The 19,836-nt window shown below is 51.9% G+C and overlaps 7 protein-coding genes across 7 annotated transcripts; 4 read left to right on the top strand and 3 right to left on the bottom strand.

Moving 5' to 3' along the window:
- Positions 1-776: 776 nt before the first annotated feature.
- A1O1_05333 (uncharacterized protein) lies at positions 777-1,616 on the bottom strand (the record flags this gene model as incomplete). Its single annotated transcript, XM_007726219.1, has 1 exon — positions 777-1,616. The coding sequence occupies one exon, from the start codon at positions 1,614-1,616 to the stop codon at positions 777-779; it is 840 nt and encodes a 279-aa protein (XP_007724409.1).
- Positions 1,617-2,029: 413 nt separating this feature from the next.
- On the top strand, positions 2,030-3,409 carry A1O1_05334 (uncharacterized protein; the record flags this gene model as incomplete). Its single annotated transcript, XM_007726220.1, has 1 exon — positions 2,030-3,409. One exon carries the CDS (start codon positions 2,030-2,032, stop codon positions 3,407-3,409), a length of 1,380 nt encoding a protein of 459 aa, XP_007724410.1.
- Positions 3,410-3,866: 457 nt separating this feature from the next.
- On the top strand, positions 3,867-4,325 carry A1O1_05335 (uncharacterized protein; the record flags this gene model as incomplete). The annotated part of the gene is made up of 1 exon (XM_007726221.1): positions 3,867-4,325. One exon carries the CDS (start codon positions 3,867-3,869, stop codon positions 4,323-4,325), a length of 459 nt encoding a protein of 152 aa, XP_007724411.1.
- A 5,275-nt stretch (positions 4,326-9,600) lies between these two features.
- Positions 9,601-11,230, bottom strand: A1O1_05336 (tRNA wybutosine-synthesizing protein 2; the record flags this gene model as incomplete). The annotated part of the gene is made up of 4 exons (XM_007726222.1): positions 9,601-10,553; positions 10,600-10,683; positions 10,744-10,845; positions 10,897-11,230. The coding sequence occupies 4 exons, from the start codon at positions 11,228-11,230 to the stop codon at positions 9,601-9,603; spliced, it is 1,473 nt and encodes a 490-aa protein (XP_007724412.1).
- Positions 11,231-11,621: 391 nt separating this feature from the next.
- A1O1_05337 (uncharacterized protein) lies at positions 11,622-12,698 on the top strand (the record flags this gene model as incomplete). Its single annotated transcript, XM_007726223.1, has 1 exon — positions 11,622-12,698. One exon carries the CDS (start codon positions 11,622-11,624, stop codon positions 12,696-12,698), a length of 1,077 nt encoding a protein of 358 aa, XP_007724413.1.
- A 150-nt stretch (positions 12,699-12,848) lies between these two features.
- A1O1_05338 (uncharacterized protein) lies at positions 12,849-14,566 on the bottom strand (the record flags this gene model as incomplete). Its single annotated transcript, XM_007726224.1, has 2 exons — positions 12,849-13,166; positions 13,235-14,566. 2 exons carry the CDS (start codon positions 14,564-14,566, stop codon positions 12,849-12,851), a joined length of 1,650 nt encoding a protein of 549 aa, XP_007724414.1.
- A 3,606-nt stretch (positions 14,567-18,172) lies between these two features.
- Positions 18,173-18,913, top strand: A1O1_05339 (uncharacterized protein; the record flags this gene model as incomplete). Its single annotated transcript, XM_007726225.1, has 1 exon — positions 18,173-18,913. One exon carries the CDS (start codon positions 18,173-18,175, stop codon positions 18,911-18,913), a length of 741 nt encoding a protein of 246 aa, XP_007724415.1.
- Positions 18,914-19,836: the final 923 nt, after the last annotated feature.

Raw genomic sequence — 19,836 nt, forward strand, 5'->3', positions numbered from 1 at the left:
GAATAATGGTGCTCTTTCCCAGGTGCAATTTCCGACCTCGTATCGACGACAAGGCTGCGTCCCTGTACTCACATACCCAGGTTCCTGGCCACGCGACCCTCCGCAAAATCGGCCGGTCCAGGATCCAGGGTCCAGTGACTGCTTTAGTACAAGTCAAAACAAGCTGTCCGTTCCCAAAATGAATAGAATCAATGCTTCCGAGGCTGAACAGCGCTCACATCCGATCGTTGTGTCCAGCAGGTTCCACGCGTGGGTGTTAGTTAGCCTCTGGAAGGTCCAGGCTTGGTTCATGTATAGAGCATTGCCATCTGCGGGTCCTCCACTTTCTCAATATTGCATCGTATACTGGTCAATAGTCTCTGTTGGCGGCGTCAGGCATATATATGGTGGGTTCCAGTGACAACGATGGGTTTGCTATTTCGCCGACCTATCATGTACCTAATGTGAGAGACACGCTCGTGTATGCCGGTCGCCTCGCCTTCTCATTTCGTTGTTCCTAGCCGTCCTTGTAAAGTGTGCTCATTTCAATGGCGTGACTTCGTGTAAGGACAACGGGCGCTGTATTGGAGGCATTTGCTTCAGCTCCCATGGTCCTGACAAATCCAGCCTGAGACCATGTCTGTGACCACCTGAGCCCAAGCCACCAAAAGAAGAACACCGACCTTGTTATACTTCTGACCTGGTCGGGTCGCAATCTGCGCGCGGCTGGGTGGATATGGGCTTTTCGACATGCCTAGAATGTTGGGCCCAACCTTTCAACCCAATTCCCACATCTATCATTGACTGAACTTCAGGTCCTTGAACTCCTTGGTAATGTTGGCGATGGCGACTTCCACAGGCAGTCTTTCCATGCTACTGGCCCCAATGAACCCATGGAGACCTTTGGTACGGCTGAGGACATATTCGGCATCTTTAGGCTCAGCAATAGGCCCGCCATGACACAAGACGAGAATATCTCTGTTGATCTTCACGGCAGCGTCCCTCATGTCTTGAATTAACTGGACACAGTCATCCAGTGACTTTCCGGTCTTTGCACCAATGCTCCCCGAAGTTGTCAAGCCCATATGGCACACAATCACATCCGCTCCAACCTCGGTCATTTTCTGTGCATCTTCGACATTGAACACATAGGGCATGGTTAGGAGATCCAGCTCATGTGCTTGAGCAATCATGGCCACTTCTTTGTCGTAGCCCATTCCCGTCTCTTCCAGATTTGCTCGGAATGTGCCGTCGATGAGACCAACGGTAGGGAAGTTCTGCACCCCACAAAAACCCATGCTTTTCAACTGCTCGAGGAATTTGGGGATGATTCGAAACGGATCGGTCCCACAGACTCCGGCCAAAACCCCGATCTGGTTGACAATGGGGAGTACCTCTCGGGCCATGTCGACAACCACGGCGTTGGCATCACCGTAAGGCATCAGGCCAGCGAGAGACCCTAGACCGGCCATTCGGAATCGACCCGAATTGTATATGATGATCAAGTCAGCGCCCCCGGCTTCGCTGAACTTGGCTGAGAGGCCTGTCCCTGCTCCTGCTACAATGATAGGCTTGCCATTTTTGACTTGTTCTCGGAGGTGGGCAAGGACATCGGCTCGCGACGATGGAGGAGGCATGGTCTTTGTCGATGATAGATGTCGATGAGGAAAAGAAGTAGAAGGGATTCGAATGGCCTTCAGATTTTCTGCAGTCGTCGTACTCACGTCATTGTTGCTTCAAACTTGAACCTGCGGATGTTGCATGGAGAAGTGCGGGGATGACTGTTCTCTTTCGAGCACCGTCAACACCCAGCGATCGGATGTTATACGAGGAGCAGGGAACAGAACAGCAGAAGGAGGGGCAACCCGTTCATCACCTCTCGCCTCTCACAGCTACACAGACACTCGTGCCTGCTCTCGTCGGGCTTTCCAGAGCTCCAACTTGATCGGCTATGTCTTATTGTGAGTGTCTGGATGTTGGATCAACATCATCCTCCCTCCCCGGATCTCCTCTACCACCTCTTCTTGACGACTGCTGCTGCTGATCCACCATGCCTCATCCTACCGTCCTCATTGTTGGCACCACTGACACCAAGCTTGATGAAATCCTCCTTTTGCGAGACCGAATCCTCGACCAAAAGCCTTGTCAGACCAAGATACTTGATATAAGCCACACTGCGGCCAAGTCACCAGCCTTGGGCGAACTCCCCTCCCATGAACTTCTCTCACCTCTCCGCGAGCAGAGCTCAGCCCTGAAGTCACTGCAGCGCGGGGAATATATCAACAGGGCGATTGAGATGTGTCTGCCAGTAGTCAAAGACCTTGTCTCCAAGTCCCAGATCCAGGGAATCGTGTCGGCGGGTGGCAGCAGTGCTTCTTCTCTTGCTACAACACTAATGCGCAAAGCATGTCCGGTGGGTTTCCCCAAACTCATGGTGTCGACAATGGCAAGCGGTGATATCAGACACTATATTGAAGAAACAGACATCACCATGATGTACAGTGTGGTCGATATTGCAGGCATCAATTCCATCCTCGGGCGGATCTTGTCGAATGCAGCGGCGGCCATCGCTGCCATGACCATATCATACGCAAAGTCTCTTGTTGATGCATCAGTGCCAGAGGCAAAAGGCAAGCGCATTGCCATTACCATGTTTGGGAACACCACCCCTTGCGTTGACCAGATCCGTCGTATATTGACGTCCACTCCGCACGACGTGTCGGAGCATGAGATCTATGTCTTCCATGCCACGGGTGCGGGCGGACGTGCGATGGAGCGACTCATAGCCGAGGGCCAGGTCGACGCTGTAATCGATTTGACCACGACCGAGATCGCCGATGAGCTTTTTGGTGGAGTTCTCTCCGCTGGCCCAGAGCGATTTGAGATGGCTGCTAAGAGGGGAATCCCTCTGATCGTTTCGGTCGGAGCATGCGACATGGTCAATTTCGGCCCAAAGGATACGGTACCCGAGAAATACAAGGACCGAAAGCTGTTGATGCATAACCCGGCAGTGACATTAATGCGCACGACACCGGGGGAGAACAAACAGATTGGCCAATTCATTACTTCCAAACTCACCACTCATGCCACCAATCCAAGTGCCGTTCGAGTTCTGTTCCCTCTGGGTGGAATTAGTATGCTTGACGCTCCCAGCAAGCCTTTCCATGATCCCGACGCAGACAACATTCTGTTCCAGACCATCGAGGAGGGCTTGGAGGGCTCCGGGATCGAGATCGAGAAACATCAGCTGAACATCAATGACGAGCAGTTCGCTGGACATGTTGCTTCTGCCATTCTGCAAGTCATGGGGATCTCACCCAGGAAATACAGGCTGGCCAATGCGAGACGGCGAAAATGGAGTTTTGACCATGGTCCTAGCGTGATGGCAGCGAGAAGGAACAGTCAGATTGAGATACCTGATGCCGCTTGATAGGCAAGGGGTACCGAGCCAGAAAAGAGTGTGCCCGTTCACGGCCCTCGAAGTCTGTTTTCAATGAGCATATTTGAGTGCTGCGCAAGTGGTTTCTTTTCTCTTCTACCACATATTTATCAACGACAATGACAACGACACTTGCATCCAATATCCTGCATTGTCCAAGCATTGTAGGAAGGTCAGGAATGCGGCGGTGATTCTGAGCTTTATCTTATCTTGTGGTCTGAGGTGGACGGTGTGAAGAATGGGGGACAAGGCTGCCTGTCCTTGCTGAGTCATCCTCGGGCCGGATCATCAATATCCCGCCAAGGCTGCGATTATTAGCGACGACGCATGTTTGCTCATACTTCTACATACTGTGATACTACGTAGAACACCTTACATAGCATCTTCGACTTCTTTACGATCTCACATATCCTCAATTCCAAGCAGAGCTTGTTCCACAGCGCACATCATGCCTCACGCTGCGCCTTCCCGCTTCCCTCCCACCGCCACCTCCGACCTCGAAGCCGGCGCCGTCCTCAAACTCGGCGAATTCCAGAACGAAGTCACGCTCAACCTCTCCGAAGCCAGAATCATCCTGCAAAAGACCCTCGCCACCCGAGCCGCCCGCGGCGGACGCTACGAGGAGACCGAAACCACGGCCAAGACGCGCGACTACCTTGAGATCTTCGCCGTCTTCAAAGAACTCGCTGAGGCGCAACAGGTCGAAGGAATTATCAATTCATACGGCGAGAACTTGGAACGCTTCGAGAAGAGCCAGCTGGGGAGTCTGGTGCCCACGTGCTCGGACGAGGCCAAGGCTCTGGTCCCGAGTCTGGAGAAGAAGGTGGAGGATGGCGTTGTCTCGGAAGCAGAGTTGGAGGGCATCTGTAGGGAATTGCAGAGGTTGAAGAGACAGGCGCAGTTGTGAGGGGACTATGATTGTCTGCGGGAGCTGAGTTGATTAGCTGCCGGTGGTTAATCCATTACGAAGAAGGTACGACTATGGGAGACTGGCCGATATGCAGCCGTCATCGCATGTGATATCCTTCACCTTGCTGCACGAGATATCTTCAGCGTGAGCGACACTATGCATCGGCGACATTCAGCCTGGCCAGCACGGAGTGAGCGAAAAGACCAACATGCAAGGCTTGCTGCCGGGCAGGGCAGTATTTGCCATCTGGCACAGAAAGCGAGACATGCTGGTGGATATCACGGGGACATCAGCGACAGCCTTCGCGGGTCTTGCGGATGCTCTACTACGGCCCTTTTTGTCTGGAGAGCAGCCCAGATATTTTGATATGTGGTGGTAGGTGAAGCCCCTTCACTTCACTAGTCTACCACAGCAGCTGTCCTGCCTCCAGTCAGCAACTACGCCGCCATTACGTCTTCAGCGCTGTGTTGTTGGAAACTCCGGTCGAAGCTGAGTGGGATCAGCAATACGATACGGAAGTATTGCCGTTAGCGCTTGAACAATTATGAGCATGAAATAGGTGAATTGTCATGAGGCAGATTCCTCGCAACTGCAAAGGAATCCATGTCTTGATGCCAACTATATGTCTCCCTCCTTTTTCCTATCTTCTTTCTCCAAATGAGTCTCAATGCTTCAAAGTGTTTCTGAGGAGAACGAAAAGCTAGCCAATGGATGCTATGCTGCCTGGCTGCATTTATCACTGCAATTCATGGAACCTGAACGCCGCAATAGCAATTCATTAGGCAGATCCGGCCAAGTGATCATGGTTCGCGATGCATCTTCGTTTGACTTCATCACAAGATCGAGGTTAAGCGTCCCTGTGTGAGATGCACCGATCATTGAGCTCAGTCTCTGCCGTTCGTTCTGCTTTACCCCTGAACCACCTCCTTTGTACTTCTGTACCTGGCAAAACAAGACCCGAAGCCATTGACACAAGATATCACAATCAAGCAATTGTGCACCAATACCAGTTCATGAGACCAAGTTTCATCAAGCCGATCTACACCATTGTCGACCTGGTCCCTGACAGCCTCTTCCCTGGTGCTCAGTTCTGGATACCTTGGACCTGAGACATCGACAATTGTTATACTGATAGCCCACAGCCAACAGCCAACATCCAAGGTCCAACACCAACGCTTCTTCCATGAGCAAGTTCTAGCCACCACCCCTACTATTTCCGGTCCGATGCCTCGTTCCAGTCTATCACGAGTGCGTTCACTTCCCTCTCCCCTGCACCTATATCAGACATGCCATACTAAAATATCAGTAGAAGAAGGTGACAACCTACAAGGTGATAACCACAACCATTACACAGCCACCGCCGGGTAGCGAGACTCATCGCAGCAGTGGATCAAGTTCGACTACCAGTCCACCGCGACATTATCGCAAAGTCGAGGAGATTCGGATCCGCACTGGTGGTACCCGATCTCCATCGCCTTCATCAGTATTTGGCCATGAGCTACGAAATCGCAGTCCGTCTCCAGCAAGGATATCGACACGGTATACATCTCCAGTCAGGATCCGGCGGATCTCTCCACTAAGGCTAGAGGACGGTACGAGCTCGAGACTCCGGAGGCCCTCTCCATCTCCAGTACGGCAATCCCGTTCATCCTCGCTGAGAATTCGATCTATTCCACGTTCACCATCACCAGTCATTCGAAGACCATCTCCGGTCCATCTTCGCCTTCCGTACAGCCATACTCGACCACGCAGTCCATCTACACTGCCATTGAGGCTCCGATATTTTTCGCCTACGCCTTCGTCCTCAACTATTCGGAGACCGTCGCCAGTCCACCTACGCAGTCCATCCCCGTCGAGAACTCGCCACCGACAACCCCTTCCATCACGTATCCGCAGTCCGTCGCCTACCGCGCGACGCGGAGGGAATGACGAAGCTCACAACTCCAGATATCCTAATCATCGACGGAGCTCGAATTCACGCGACCGGGGCAGGCAGCATTCTCGCCCGGGGTTGCGCCATCATGATCAGATACGGCTTCCGCCTCGACATCAATCTCGGCCCCGTTCGCGTGTATCAAGCCGCCATCATCTGAGCAATGGTTCGAAGTGGCCGTCTCCTGCTGTCCGCGTCGAGAGATATCGTAGTCGAAGCCGGGGTTGGGAGCGTGAATGGGCTAATCCGTCATATGGAGGAAGACTCCGATAAAGTCCAAGATACGTCGCAGGCTGGGTTATTCCTTTGGGCCAAGGACGAGGGTAAGGCGCGATATCGATCTCGGAGTTAAAGTTGGACGAAGTCCTCGTCGAAGTGGGAATAGCCGCCCTCGCGCATTCAGTTTCCTTTGTTGCAAAAGGAGACAAACTACTTGCTGGGGTTTTTAACTGCCATGGTTGCCCTAAATCTGGCTCTGAGCTGGATTCATTGACGAGAGACAGTATGGGAGAATGTCGGACAGCGCGAAAGCGACATACATGAAGCGAGCTGTGGGACGAACGGACAATCGTAGAATGTCGCTTGGTGGTGAAACAAGGTCACTTCGGCAGTAGAGCAGGTTCAGAGAAGACCTGAAGGGTGGTAGACAGCGTAGGAGGTCACCAGAATGCTTTTCCTGACCGCTTATCCTGCTGAGCTGGATATTCAAGCAGAAGTGTACTTGTCTTGTGATTGAGATATATCCCTGGAGTCTGTGATCTGTGCTTGCGTACAGGGATATACTCTACCCTTCCAAGGCGATGTATGTTCCTATTCATATGGAAGCAGGATACATAGTAGAATCTAGATGCGAGTGTGTATATCACTGATTAGCAATCGCCAACCGGTGACAGTGACAGAATGATACCGCGCTCAGAGTGTTGGAGGGAGAGAAAAGCAGAGCTGATGGCTCTCGGTGAACTTGCAAAGAAAGAGAGAGACACGATCTTGATCTCCCACCAGTGACGAGTCACGATAATAGTGAACAGTAGCCAGCAAGAAAAAAGGGATGGCTTCTGGACAAGCGCATGAAGCAGGAGACCATTCTCTCTATTCTATTCTCATACTTTCAATATTGGACTTCTCTCGTGGAAGCAACATCATCCGGCCTCCAAGACCTGACCAAGCCTCTCTATTTCAAGTGTCAAGGCCTCATCTTCAGACACGGCCGAACTGTCAAAGAGACCACTAGCCTCGCCGTCACATCCTGTGTCTTACCCTCCCCCGAAGACTCCAACCAGATTCATCCATCATCCTTTCTTGAGTCCATTGGCCCTGCCACTGGCTTGGCTTGTATAACGACTTCGGATCCCAACGACACAGAAAGGAACGAACCGCATCTTCCTTCCTCTCTTGAGTTCAGTGAAACAATATGTGCAATGAAATAGACCACCCGATTCCAGCGAACAGAATCCTCAGAACAACGACGTGGTCTGTCCATAGCGAACCACGACACGATTTCGAGCGAGGCTTGCACGGTGGAGATGCGTGGGCCCCGTCAGCAGAATGGCATATAGTTGCTGACCACAAAGATCATGGCAGGAGGTGTTGGGGGTGTGTGCTCATGTAGACCTGGACTTGAAAGATTGAGCAAGCTGGAGCTGGAGCTGGGGCTGGGAAGAGTGGAACTTTGAAGATGAAGCGAAGCCAAGCTGACGATGCCAACCATGACCACGGAGATTACGACAATGTGGAATGTCATAACCTAGACCTGCGCCAGGGGTGAAGATAACCAGTGGCAAGACATTGGTCGCAAGATAGACCTTTGTGTTAATAATGGGTATGGTTGAATATCTTGCTCCTCGTTGCTGTATTATGCTGTAAGATAGAGGAGAGGCTGTTTGTTGTAGCAGATCCATATCAACACCGAGTTCGGGGAGATCGCAACTCCAGATGGTGTTATTTTCAATAACATGCACAGCCGAGACATCTGATTGATGAGTATGTCCGTCATTACCGAGTACTCGGCTACTCAGTTCCGCTGGGTGATCTGTTCGTTCGCTGCGAAATGGAGAGCACGTGTGGGACATCGTACTTCAAGCTGCTGAGCACATGGGAAGTGAACAAAATCCATAATTTCCTTGATCTGCCGCAAACGAAGGTTTGTCCTTGCTCTTGTTTCTTCCGAGGCCTTTTCTGTTCTGATTCTTGAGGGCTCCAAGGACTGCGTGACCTTTTTTCACTCGTGAGTTGGCTGTGAATCTCAAATTTGGTCACCGGAATCCTTGTTGGAAATAATGGAGAGTTTGGTGACTGATTCGCCGAGCCATCTCTGGAAGTCCTGACTCATGCATGTGTGATGATGATCACTCATCGTACCAATGGTACCCAAGGTCATCATTCGGATAGGTGGGTCAAGCTCGGCTTGACTTTGGTTAGGAGGAAGCGTATATCCCAGTCTTGCTCGTCGAAACTGAGTCATATAAGTCTTTCCGGTGACATATTATGAAGGAAGCCCTCTTCTTTCTGTATTTCTCTCTTTCTCTCTCTCTGTCTCTCTCTTTCTTTCCCTCTTCCTTGCTGGTCTTCTCCAAGCTCCTGAACCAACACATGACAACAACGACATCAGTGTCGCTCATCAGGACAGCTCCCTGACGTACATGCAGATTTCTCTTCCTCTCCGGCTACCACTTCCGTAGGCGTGGCACCTGCATTTACGCTTCGACCATTAAGCTGATAAAGGCTTCAATAAACAGACCAGGACAATGATAGACGCACCAACCATGACTACGTCGACAGATACCGCAGCAAGCAGTATTGCCCACGCCATTGCCCTTACCCATATGCCGAGCACGACAAGCTCACAGTCTGTTTCGCCCCCATCGAGCAAGGAACAGAAGATTCTGGATCGTGAACGGCAGATTTTCGCGGCACAGCCGCACGAGCATGCCGAAGTCGGAAAGAAGGCTCCGGAGCCGGACAGTTGGTCGATTGACAGTTGGGATCCGAATTATCGCGAAAAGTATATCACAGTGTCGCTGTCATGCTGTAAATGTGTCTTGATGTGAGACAATACACATTTCAGCTTCCATGATAATGCCCGCCACTTGTCCAAGATGGGACACAGACAAAAGTGTCGTCCTTCACTCTTCAACGACCACTGTCCTACATGGTCGCTATCCGTAACGTTCTCGACTCTGGAATGCAAGGATCAGAGATCAATCCTGGCGAAATATGAGTCGAGCTCTTTGGACAGGCAGGGCAACCGGTCTACTTCTTTCACCGTTGTTGGAGTTTTTGGCGGTAATGCGCCTATGATGGATGTCATTAAGGTGTTATCCAACAGACCAGCATGGAGGCTTAAGGCTGCGCAAAGGCAACGCTTGCTGGCAATCGAAATGTGGCGCAAAACATCTTCTTTTTGGGAGCCACAAGCCGAACGTATCGGATATCCATTTCAAGCTCTGGATCATCAAGTCTGACTTCAGCTCCAACGTGTGTGGAGATCCGCTCACAGATTTCCTGCAATTCGGCTTCTTCTTCGGCATGCTTAGCTTGGAAGAGATATAAATGTATCAAAGGCAGCTTCGTCTCAGTGACCGGCGCGAACTCGGCTTCGCGGCCATAATAGGTACCTTTAAAAGCATCCAAAAATTCGATAGCGCTGGCTGGTAGATTCATTACATAGTGGGAGAAAGCTGTTGGCTCTTGAATCATTCTGGCAGACTTTTTGGCGGCTTCTTGTGCTGCCTTCTTTTCTTCATCAGTGGCACTGCGTGAAATCTTGGGTTTCGAAGCCAGTATGACTGTTCGTGGATTTTTTGCGAGTTCGGTCGTTGCTCGGTGAATGAAATTCCTTCCATCTTCGCAAGACGCTGTAACAAAGTCGGCGACTTTGTTGCGTTTGATGGCATCTTGAAGGCTGATGTATGAATCAGGATTCAGGTCGTTCGCTCGCACAAAGACGTTCCTTTTCCCCGCGGGGACAGCAAAAGGTCCTACTCCCGCCATGACGTCGCAGACGGCCTCGCCTTCTTTGAATGTCTCGAAGACCCGGGCGTGTTCCGTCCCTAGTCGAGAGTTCCAGTACACTTTGCCGAAGTTGAATTTGAACTCGCATCCTGCTTCATGAACAATGACGTCGAGATCATCAGGACCGGCAAGGACTTCGTAGGGAAATGTTCGAAACACGGATTCCGTGCCGACATCGAAAGTCTTATTGATGACTGTTCGGATAGTGGGATTTTTGTCGAGCAGTACTTGACCGATCAAATGCTTATATGGCAGATATGGCGTGCGTAAGTTTACATGAGCTTATACAGATTAGCAAAGACCGGTTGTCGTCGCCGCCACACTCACCAACATGTCCGACCTGGGCGAAGCCTGCAGGGGTTTCTTTCTCGTCTTCCGGGATCTCTGGGAGAATGGCCTCAAGAATATTGTCTAGAGTGATATGTCAGATACCGGATTCCAATCCACAATTAATCCCAGAGACTCACTTACGCATGGTCCAATCATCATATGTCAAGGTCAGGTCGTACGGTCGGACCTTCGCCAGATGCGCTTCCACGAGTTTTGAGACAGTCGGTGTCCATGTAGACGGTACTGACAAAGTGTGAGTATATTGTTGCCCAGAATGTGGACGATCAGAAATACCCCTGGCATCAATACCCGGTTTTAGTAGGAAACATTTCCCCCCCGGGTTAGATTCATCGTCCCGCAGAGGTCTGATCGGATGCAGCCGAAGCATGTCCCCAGATTTGTCCAATTCTTTCCGCACATTAGAAATTTGCTTCAAGTCAGAAACGGTGGCAGCAGCTAGTGGGACCACTTTGCGAAAGAACGATCTATCAAGAGTTCGCATGGAACGGTTAATAGGGGGCCGGAAAATTTCAGGCAGGTCTGAAGAATTCATATTCGTCTTTTTCAGGGTTGGCAGCACTTCTGCAGATGATATACTGGGGAACAACCGTCGAAGAAGGCTTGCCATGCAGTATGAAGATAGACGCCTCACCGACTTATTACCAGCATGAGGATCTCACAAGGCTCTAACCAGAAATTTTGAGGCGCGATCATTTCGAGGGCGAGGCTCATCATGTGACTGCGCGAGACGCTGCCGCGCCAAAGGCTCTCAGACGCGTAAAGTGATACGCGCATACTTACAGCCTGGAATAAGCATAAGCTTAAATTTAAGCCCGAGTGATGACGTCGTTCAAAAGACAAAGAACAAAAGTACATGCAACATGCCGAAGTCAGACATGGCAATGGCGCCCTGTTCATCAATCTCAACGTCCAGCAAATCCATCCTCTGGAAATCGCTCTCAATAAGCAGGGCTGCGCCGTGTAATTTGAGTTGATTTACGAGGCTTTGTCTAAGAATCATGTCCAAACGCACCCTCGACACATTCTTTTCATCAACGCCGAAAAAGGCACGCGTGGTTGGACTCTCGCCACTTCCCAGCCTTGAGACGACGAACGACCGTAAGTATGGCATCGAAAACGAGGTGGAAGCAACATCTGTACCTATGAAGACGACAAACCACCCAACGTATCCATGGCCCATACCCCACCTCCCGAGGCATATCGCCGAAGAGATGGAACTTCTCGTGACGGCGCAAGGAACAGAAATGCGAGACCAACCCGACCTTGACCTTCTCTATTTCCAGCCATTCATCCCTAAGTCAATCGCAAGAGACCTGTTCGAATTTCTGCGCTCCGAGCTATTCTTCTATCGTGTCAGCTACACCATCAAGCGCTTCGGCAAAGAAACTGTGATCAACACGCCCCGATTTACCACCGTGTTCGGCCTTGACGAGACCAGTCTATTCCAGCCAGATAAACACGACGCGAACTCGTTTCCAACCGGCAATGCGTCAAAACTGCCATCCATCTTGGAGGCGTCTGACCCATCCAGACCCGTCCGGAGGGATAAATATAAATGCAAGCCTCGTCCGATCCCTGAATGTCTGGACCTTCTGCGCCGGGTGACCGAGGCGTGTACAGACACGAAGTACAATTTCTGTCTGGTGAACTACTATGCCTCTGGTAGTGATAGCATCTCGTACCATAGCGACGACGAGTATTTCCTCGGTCCGAACCCGGCAATTGCATCGTTTACGCTAGGTGCGAGACGCGACTTCTTGATGAGGCACAAGCCGCCTAAAGACAAGGGCAGCGAGCCGGGTGTAGAGACCAACGCCAAAGATGTCAAGTTGTCTCTGAGCAGTGGAGATATGGTTCTCATGCGTGGTCCGACCCAGCCGAATTGGCTGCATAGTATTCCGAAGCGCAAGGGAGGTGAGGCCGACAATGGCAGGATCAATATCACCTTGCGTCGCGCGATGATACCAGCAGGTACAGAGAACTATTATCGCTATAATGTCGGTGATGGCAGCGTGTATAGATGGGATACTGTCCGAAGGGAGATGGTCCTTTCGACGAAAGCGACAGATTCATGATAATCGGATTGCTTGCTGCATGTCGGCAAAACCAAGATCGATGTCTCGATTCGTTTTGGAGACATATGCTACGCAATCCCGGAGCGGTCGGGGGATCCATTTGATATAAGGCACGGGTCATACAACACCAGTCCTCAATAGGGAAACCTGCTACTGCTTTTTCCGCTTGCTCTTGCCCTTGTCCCAGAGCATTCGGGTGATTGACTTATAGATCGTCTTGCCCTCGACGGTGTGTGTTGTGACGCCGAAGACCAGCAAGAATGCAATGGACAGGATAGCGACGACCAAGAACGTCAACCAGTACGTCTTGAGGGTATACAGTTCCGTGATCTCCGGAAGTTGGACGGAGAAATACGCCGTCATCAGACTCACGGGGAGGAACAGGATCGTCGCCTTGGCCAGCAGAATGGTGGTCCTGGTGAGTCTTTCGACTGCCTGAGACTCCTTGAGAGCCACCAGATTGAAGTTCTACAAAGAAAAAGGAGGTCGTTAGCCAAGTCAACCGCGATAAACCTCAAGGCCTTGGACAAACGCACCATAAGCACCAATGACTCCTTCTCTTTCAAACACTCCTCGATCTCAGTCAAAGCGTACAGTCTGATCCGATCGAGGAGTCTTTCGAACCGTACAATGGCGGACAGACTCAACTTGACGCTCAAATGGGACTCTTCACCCCACGAAGATAACAGTGCGTCTTGAGCCGGTCCAGACATGTCGTCGCTACGGAGGTGTTCCCAGGAGTCATTGCCCGGTGAGAATGTGTTGGCATTGGCATTGGCATGGACGACACTCAATCGATGCCGATAGAGCAGTCGCGAGACAATGAGTTCGTAGCTCTGGTACATCAATTTCAAAACAGTCAATTGCCTTCCGACATCGTGCACCTGCTTGATCAGCGACACATCGGCAGCCTCAAACATCAGCTGGCGCAGCTCCTCGAGCCTTCTGCGGTAGGGATGTTCGACCCGGGCGATCAGAGCGTAGGTCGAAAGCCAGTCGTCGAAAAGATAGTAAAGCAAAAGACTGGCCGCCTCCGTGGCGGAATACTCGTTGCCGGATTTGCTCGACTGTTCGTTCCACCGGACACGCACTTTCATCAGAGTGTCCAGTGCGGCGCCGCCGTCCTTGTCGTGCAGTTTGGAGAGATGGCGAAAGATGTTAAGGACATTGCGCCTCGTCACTGCGGTTGCTGTGGGATCGGTCGGGCTCTCAAAGACCGAGACGACAGTGCCGTCGTCGCAGAAGAGCAACGACGTCCATATTTTCTGTCCCGAGGGTTTGTCGCTTTCGTTGTTGTCGTCGCTACCAGGAAGGGAGAAAAGAGCATTGAACCCCACGTAGATGTAGTGTCGCCCAAAGTCGACGGAGCAGAAATGCCAGAGGTTGTTGACCACGTCGGCGAAACTGAGCGCTTCCAGCCCTCCAGAGGCAACGGGTTGCTGTTGTCCGAGTACTCTTTGGGACGGTATCGAAATGCCCTTCTCGAGGTCGGTTGAAGGGATCTGAGTCGTCCCTGTCGCTACGCCGTTGCTGGCGGTTGCACATGGACTGGCTGGGTTCTTGATCATCGTCCTTAATGATCGCGGAGGGCAGAACAGGGCACTGAGGCGAGGCGAGAGGTCGTACTTCTTCGCAACGGCAGCAATGATGGGCCTCTGCGAGTCACAGGCCCAGAAATTGAACCAGACTGGCTGGCTGGGAAGCCGATGATCGGAATGCAGCCATGCTATCGCCTCCTGTTGGTCAACGTCGACCCCGCAGTGTGCGTTGTCGCTGTTGAAGCGGACAACGAAGTTTTCGGTGTCCGGGTGCTTCAACTTTGAGACACAGTTGTTGTAGGCGGTATTGTCGTCGAGGTCGTACCCCATGTGGGATAGATGCCTCGCTTCGTCTTTGGCCGCTCGGTTCCAACGTCAAGAAGGGGAGGGCGTCCGCTGTTTTTCTTACTGATGGTCAATGGGTGGATGGACTCTGATCAGACTGGACAGGAGACGACACAAGACGAGACAGGTTGTCCCAGCCATCCATCTTTTGAATGGCGCTTCTTCATGATGGCTGGCCGCAGACGTTACAGCCCCTGAGCCGCTCAGGGGGGCTGAAATACTGCCTATTGTAGCGATGGTGCAGAAAGCGAGACCGGGATGGTCTGGGTTGCGATTTAGCCGCCGGCCGCCAGTGATTTTATGCCCTCGTCTTGGGCTTCGGTGTGTATAACAAGATAGACATGCTGAGGGAATACTGATCCGTTCACGGCTTATCATCTTGGATATCAGCGCCCAGATTAATCATGCGTAATTCCTGCCGGATTTCCACTCCCTATTTTCCCTACAGAAAGGAGCAAAGAGAACTACAATGATCAGTTATTCATCATTTCCATATCTCATCAGGCTACTCGTTACCTCGTCAAGTCTCCGATGAAGAGCTTCCTGGCCTTGATACTCAGGGCCAGGCTGAGCTTCATTCCAGACGAGTCAAGACTTGACTCAACTGTTCAGGAGCATATTGTGAGAATGATGGATACACTATCAAAAGCATTGATGCTCAGATACCTTAAGTATACCATGTGCTGCTTGTAACTGTACTCACGTTGCCGTCCTGCTGTGCATATCTTCGTACCAGTAAGTGTGTGAGTTCTCGCGGTGCTGGTTCATCAGTCATCTCGTTCCAATCTCACTGACTCAGCAATTTAATTCACGCTAAGTTCCCTCCGCATGCCTCGGTTCTGTGCGCCTTCCTGGAGAGTTTCTCAACACTTTTTGCGCCTTCAAGTTTGGCACCCGCAACTGGTTCTCTTCACAAGCACTTTGCACCGGTGAGCCAACTGCTTTCCTCCATGATGTGTACTGACTTGGGTGGTTCATCTGGGAACTGGTCAATTATGAGAGGTCGACGCCTATTTACCTTCAGCCCTAGCGATGGCAGCCAGTTAATGGGGCGTTTCGATCAACAATCCACGGCCCATTCTGCTTGTATTGCGTTGATGCAACGACCGGATAAACAGGGTCAGCGGCACCATAGTCATGCCCAAAGCTGGGTCAAACGGTCCGAGCCACTTAGCTACTCCCTGGCAGGTCAGCCTTGCCAAGTATGAGCCATTCAAGTTCGAGCTTGCGGCCCGGTGACTGTGACCTTGGCGCGAAGTGTAAGACCCTGTAGCCTTGCATTGCAGCGGGTCAGGAATGGGGACAAGCCGGGGTCGAGTTCAGGCACAGAAAGTTGCAAGGACGAGCCTCTCTTCATGCGCATCCATCTGTCATCTCTGGGCTCTGCATGAACATGCAATGAGGAATGGACGACACCCAATGAACTAACCATTGAGGCTTCATTGCTGCCATGCCGCCACTTTCCGCTTGAATATCTGGCGCCTAGCCGGACCGTGCCTTTTAAGGCTTCCCATCCTGTTGAGATGATAAGATCCGCTAAGAAAGCTCCCATGAACACGGTCACCCCCGCCTGCGTCTTACCGAATCGACTGGACGAACGAGCCAAATCCGAATTGGGTTTGTTCTTGGGTGGCCTTTGACAAGGTATCTAATCATACTAGTAGGGCACGATGGAGCTGCTGCGGTACATTGACCAGAGCACAGCCCCAGATGGTAGGTATACTGGAAGCAAGTCATGCTAACGGAGATTGAGCTGCACGCAAGCCAGCGGATCGAGACTAGACTGGCATGACTGAGATACACTTTACCAACAAAGATACTTCAGTAGGTGGTGATATGACAACAATAGACTTGGGCAGTGCTGACAAACCGGTCGAGCGGTCCTTGAGCCTCCTTAGCCACGACGACGCCACAACAAGCTCGAGAATGTGTCCGGTTCGAGTCAACTCGTGATGACTACAGAGTAGTAGTACTACGTACTGTACAAAATGTCCTGGGGCTTGCACAGCCACAAGACGGTTGCTGGGGGCCATAAACAAGACAGGGACGGGCCAGTAGCAAGGGAGCTTCAGGCTTAGGAGGCTCTCATCTCTACTACTAACTGTCAAAGTCAGGGTCAATTCTGACACCGCTCTTGTGGCAGCCCCTTCCACATTTCTCCCTCATCTCCAAGTTGCCGGTCCTTGAGGCTGACGTTCAATATTTGGCCCCCTTTTCAAATTCCGCTCACTACAGACAAGGACAGAGATGGAGCCAAAGGGTGATGGATACATCCGCGCTGCCTACAGAAGAACAAAAACACAGCCGGATCGCTGACATCATTGGCTGCCACAAGCATGCGACCGCCGAATGACCGCGACTGGAATGGGTCTACCATTAGGCAAACGAAACATTGGCATCTTGCTGACGGGACCAGGGAACGGCAGTAGCCCCCAGATTGCTTGCCCCGGGGAGAGAAAGAAAGGGAGAGAAAAGGAGTCACGTTCTGGGTGTATGTGGTCCCCAACGGTCAGAGACCTCTCAATGCGGGCCACCGCCATGCTACTGGATAACCCTGCCAGCCTTGCGTCGAGATGTCTCTGTCTTTGGGAACCCCACAGCCCAAATCCCCGGCTGCCTGATTTTCTCTTCCCATTAGGCATCATACGGACCAGGACAGCCGTCGCCCCAGATGCGGTCACGCCGTGAGCCATTAAACTTCTCTGCACTTCGCTCAGCCGTGCATTGCGCGGAAGACAGATCCCTGAGCCCCCTTGCATTTTGGTGCAGAACTTCCCGACAAATGCATTTCTACCGTTCCCTGTTACTCACCACTGAACCCATTCAAGATCCAATACACCGTTGTTCAGAGCCGGTCTGTGGGTTGAGGCTACTTGCGCAACGAATCACCGGACCAGTGCCACAGCCTTGAGAAACGACCAGGAAAGTCAATCGCGGCGAGTACCAGCACTTCCTCCACCGGGTCGACCATGGTTGTGGTCATTCATCACCTCTTCTCGTCCTGAACGCTCTTGCAGGATGGATATAAGTCCAGGGAAATCCCCCAGAATGACGAAGGCCCGTCGTCATATAAGGTTCTAGGCATCCATTTGCCTTCCCACTTCTTACCGTTCTGCTCCCAAAGCCAACCGCTTGACTTGCTCGAACTACTGTTCATCTCGAGTCTTCTTCGCTATTACCATTCCGGCACACGCTCTTGAGATCCCTTCCTGCCTTCTATAGTCTGCCAACAACAAACCATCGTGGCCACTGTCGACACCATCCTCCAGCCACTCTACCTGCTTTTCTTGTATGTCAAGTCGACGTCATGAGATTGACCACTACTCACCGGAACCCATTGTGATCGAAAGGAGTCCTCAGGTGTGTACATACCGCACATTGCGACCAAAGTCACCAAAAGGAAGGTGATTGACCATTGGTTCCAAGCTGTACAATCTGTTCCGCCGAACCCGGAAGAAAAGAGTCCACATCATCGAAGAATCCCCCGTACGAAGTCGACGCCAGGGTCGTCTTATTCGGACCCCGTCCCCATCTCCTTCTCCATCGCCATCTCCTCCCCCCCCTTTGCCGCCAAGGGCCCCCTACTACACCATGTCTTCGAAGTGTGAAGATGGCATCTATACCCCGCTACCACCCAAACTGCCACCGAAAGGAAAACAGCGTGAGGACGATCCATCCGACCACATCAACGGAAAAAAGTCTCCTCGACTGCGTAGAGTGAAAGTCATTCACAGGGATCCTGACGACGAAGATGCCTATCCTCAGGTCGAAAGTCCACCGCCCAGACCCAAGCGGGATAGTGGCAAATACTATGTCGTCGAACCGGCAGGATCCAGTGGCGTTCGACGCGAATACGAACGTCGTCGGCCAGATCCTGAGGTTCAGAGACTGGTTGATGACCTCGAGAGGGAGAGACGAGAGCGGCGCGAGGCAGAAAGGGCCGCCGTTGCAGCCCAAGAGGCAGCCGAGAGACTGAGGGCTGACCTGGCCCGTGAAAAGCATCAGAGGACACTCGACCGGCGTGAATGCGCGCTGAGGGACTCTCAGAAACGACTCGGCCAAGAGCAACCTCGACTTGTTGAGGTACGACGCCCTCACGACCGGCATGAGGTCGTCGTCGTTCACAATCCTCCGCCGACCTTGCCTATTGTCGAGGCTAGTTCAGCATTGAATCGAGCCCAGGCCGATTATCGACGCTCGCATCCCGAGCATGACCTGGTCCGTGGTGATCAACGCCCAGGAACGGCCGAGAGGCGTCCCCGCCGGCAAAGTGTAATCATCGTCGAGCGCGACAGATCTCGTGACCGCGACCGAGGTTGGAGACGCCGATAGTTTTCGTTTGACTACAGGTTGTACAGACATCTTGTGGTACACGAGGGGAGCACGGATATGCGGGCGTCGAACAGGGTGACAGAAGGAAAACAGACATGATATATTGGGGCAAAGCTGCAAAGCAGGGAACAAGGATGTAAGGCGTTTTTCTGCGGGATAAGGATAGGAGCCTTGCCGGTCGATGGTTCAAGGTTATGGCGAACTTGCATCGATTCACACTACGTTCCAACTATTCGTCCGTCGTTATATCCTCCAGGCGTCAAGGTTTGGTGTACAATGCTGGCGTCAAGGGCGGACTCATGTTCAAGACAGGTCAGGTCAGGTTAGGCCGTCGAAGATGCGGAGATCAATCAACCAAGATACTGCTGTGCGACCTAGATATAGATCGGTATTAGGCAGAGAGAGACACATAGATGAAGAGAATCACAATCATCCATCCAGTTTTTTAATGAACAGCACAGCCCGACCATATCGTTTGCTGCTATGCCCAATCAGATGCTGCTATGTCGTGCAGCATTGAGATCGGGCCTGGTCGACGATCCCCTCTAGTGAGATGGCAAGATACCATCTGGTGGATCTTCTGTAGAGCGCGGAGTAATCGGATGTGGCGGCCCTCAGCGCCTCAATCAAATAAAGACCCTTTTTTGGACGCGGCCAGCCCAGGCCTCCAAGTGGATATACCACTGCCACAGTTCTCTGTACGTACATGTAACAGAGACCCAGATGAGGCGCGTGACCATGTTGACCATTTTTCTCTGGGGCCGATTGAATAATTAAAAATCTAATCAGGGCGAACGATGCGGAGGCCGAACAAATAAATGAGTAACAAACATTACAGTACTGTTGTAATTGTCCGTTGGTGTTCGTCGCCTCTATACAAGACTTCGACTGAACGTGCTGTTGGACTGGAACTGTCTGCCTCT

The sequence above is a fragment of the Capronia coronata genome, assembly GCF_000585585.1.
Source record: "Capronia coronata CBS 617.96 chromosome Unknown acBCG-supercont1.4, whole genome shotgun sequence".
NCBI lineage: Eukaryota > Fungi > Ascomycota > Eurotiomycetes > Chaetothyriales > Herpotrichiellaceae > Capronia > Capronia coronata.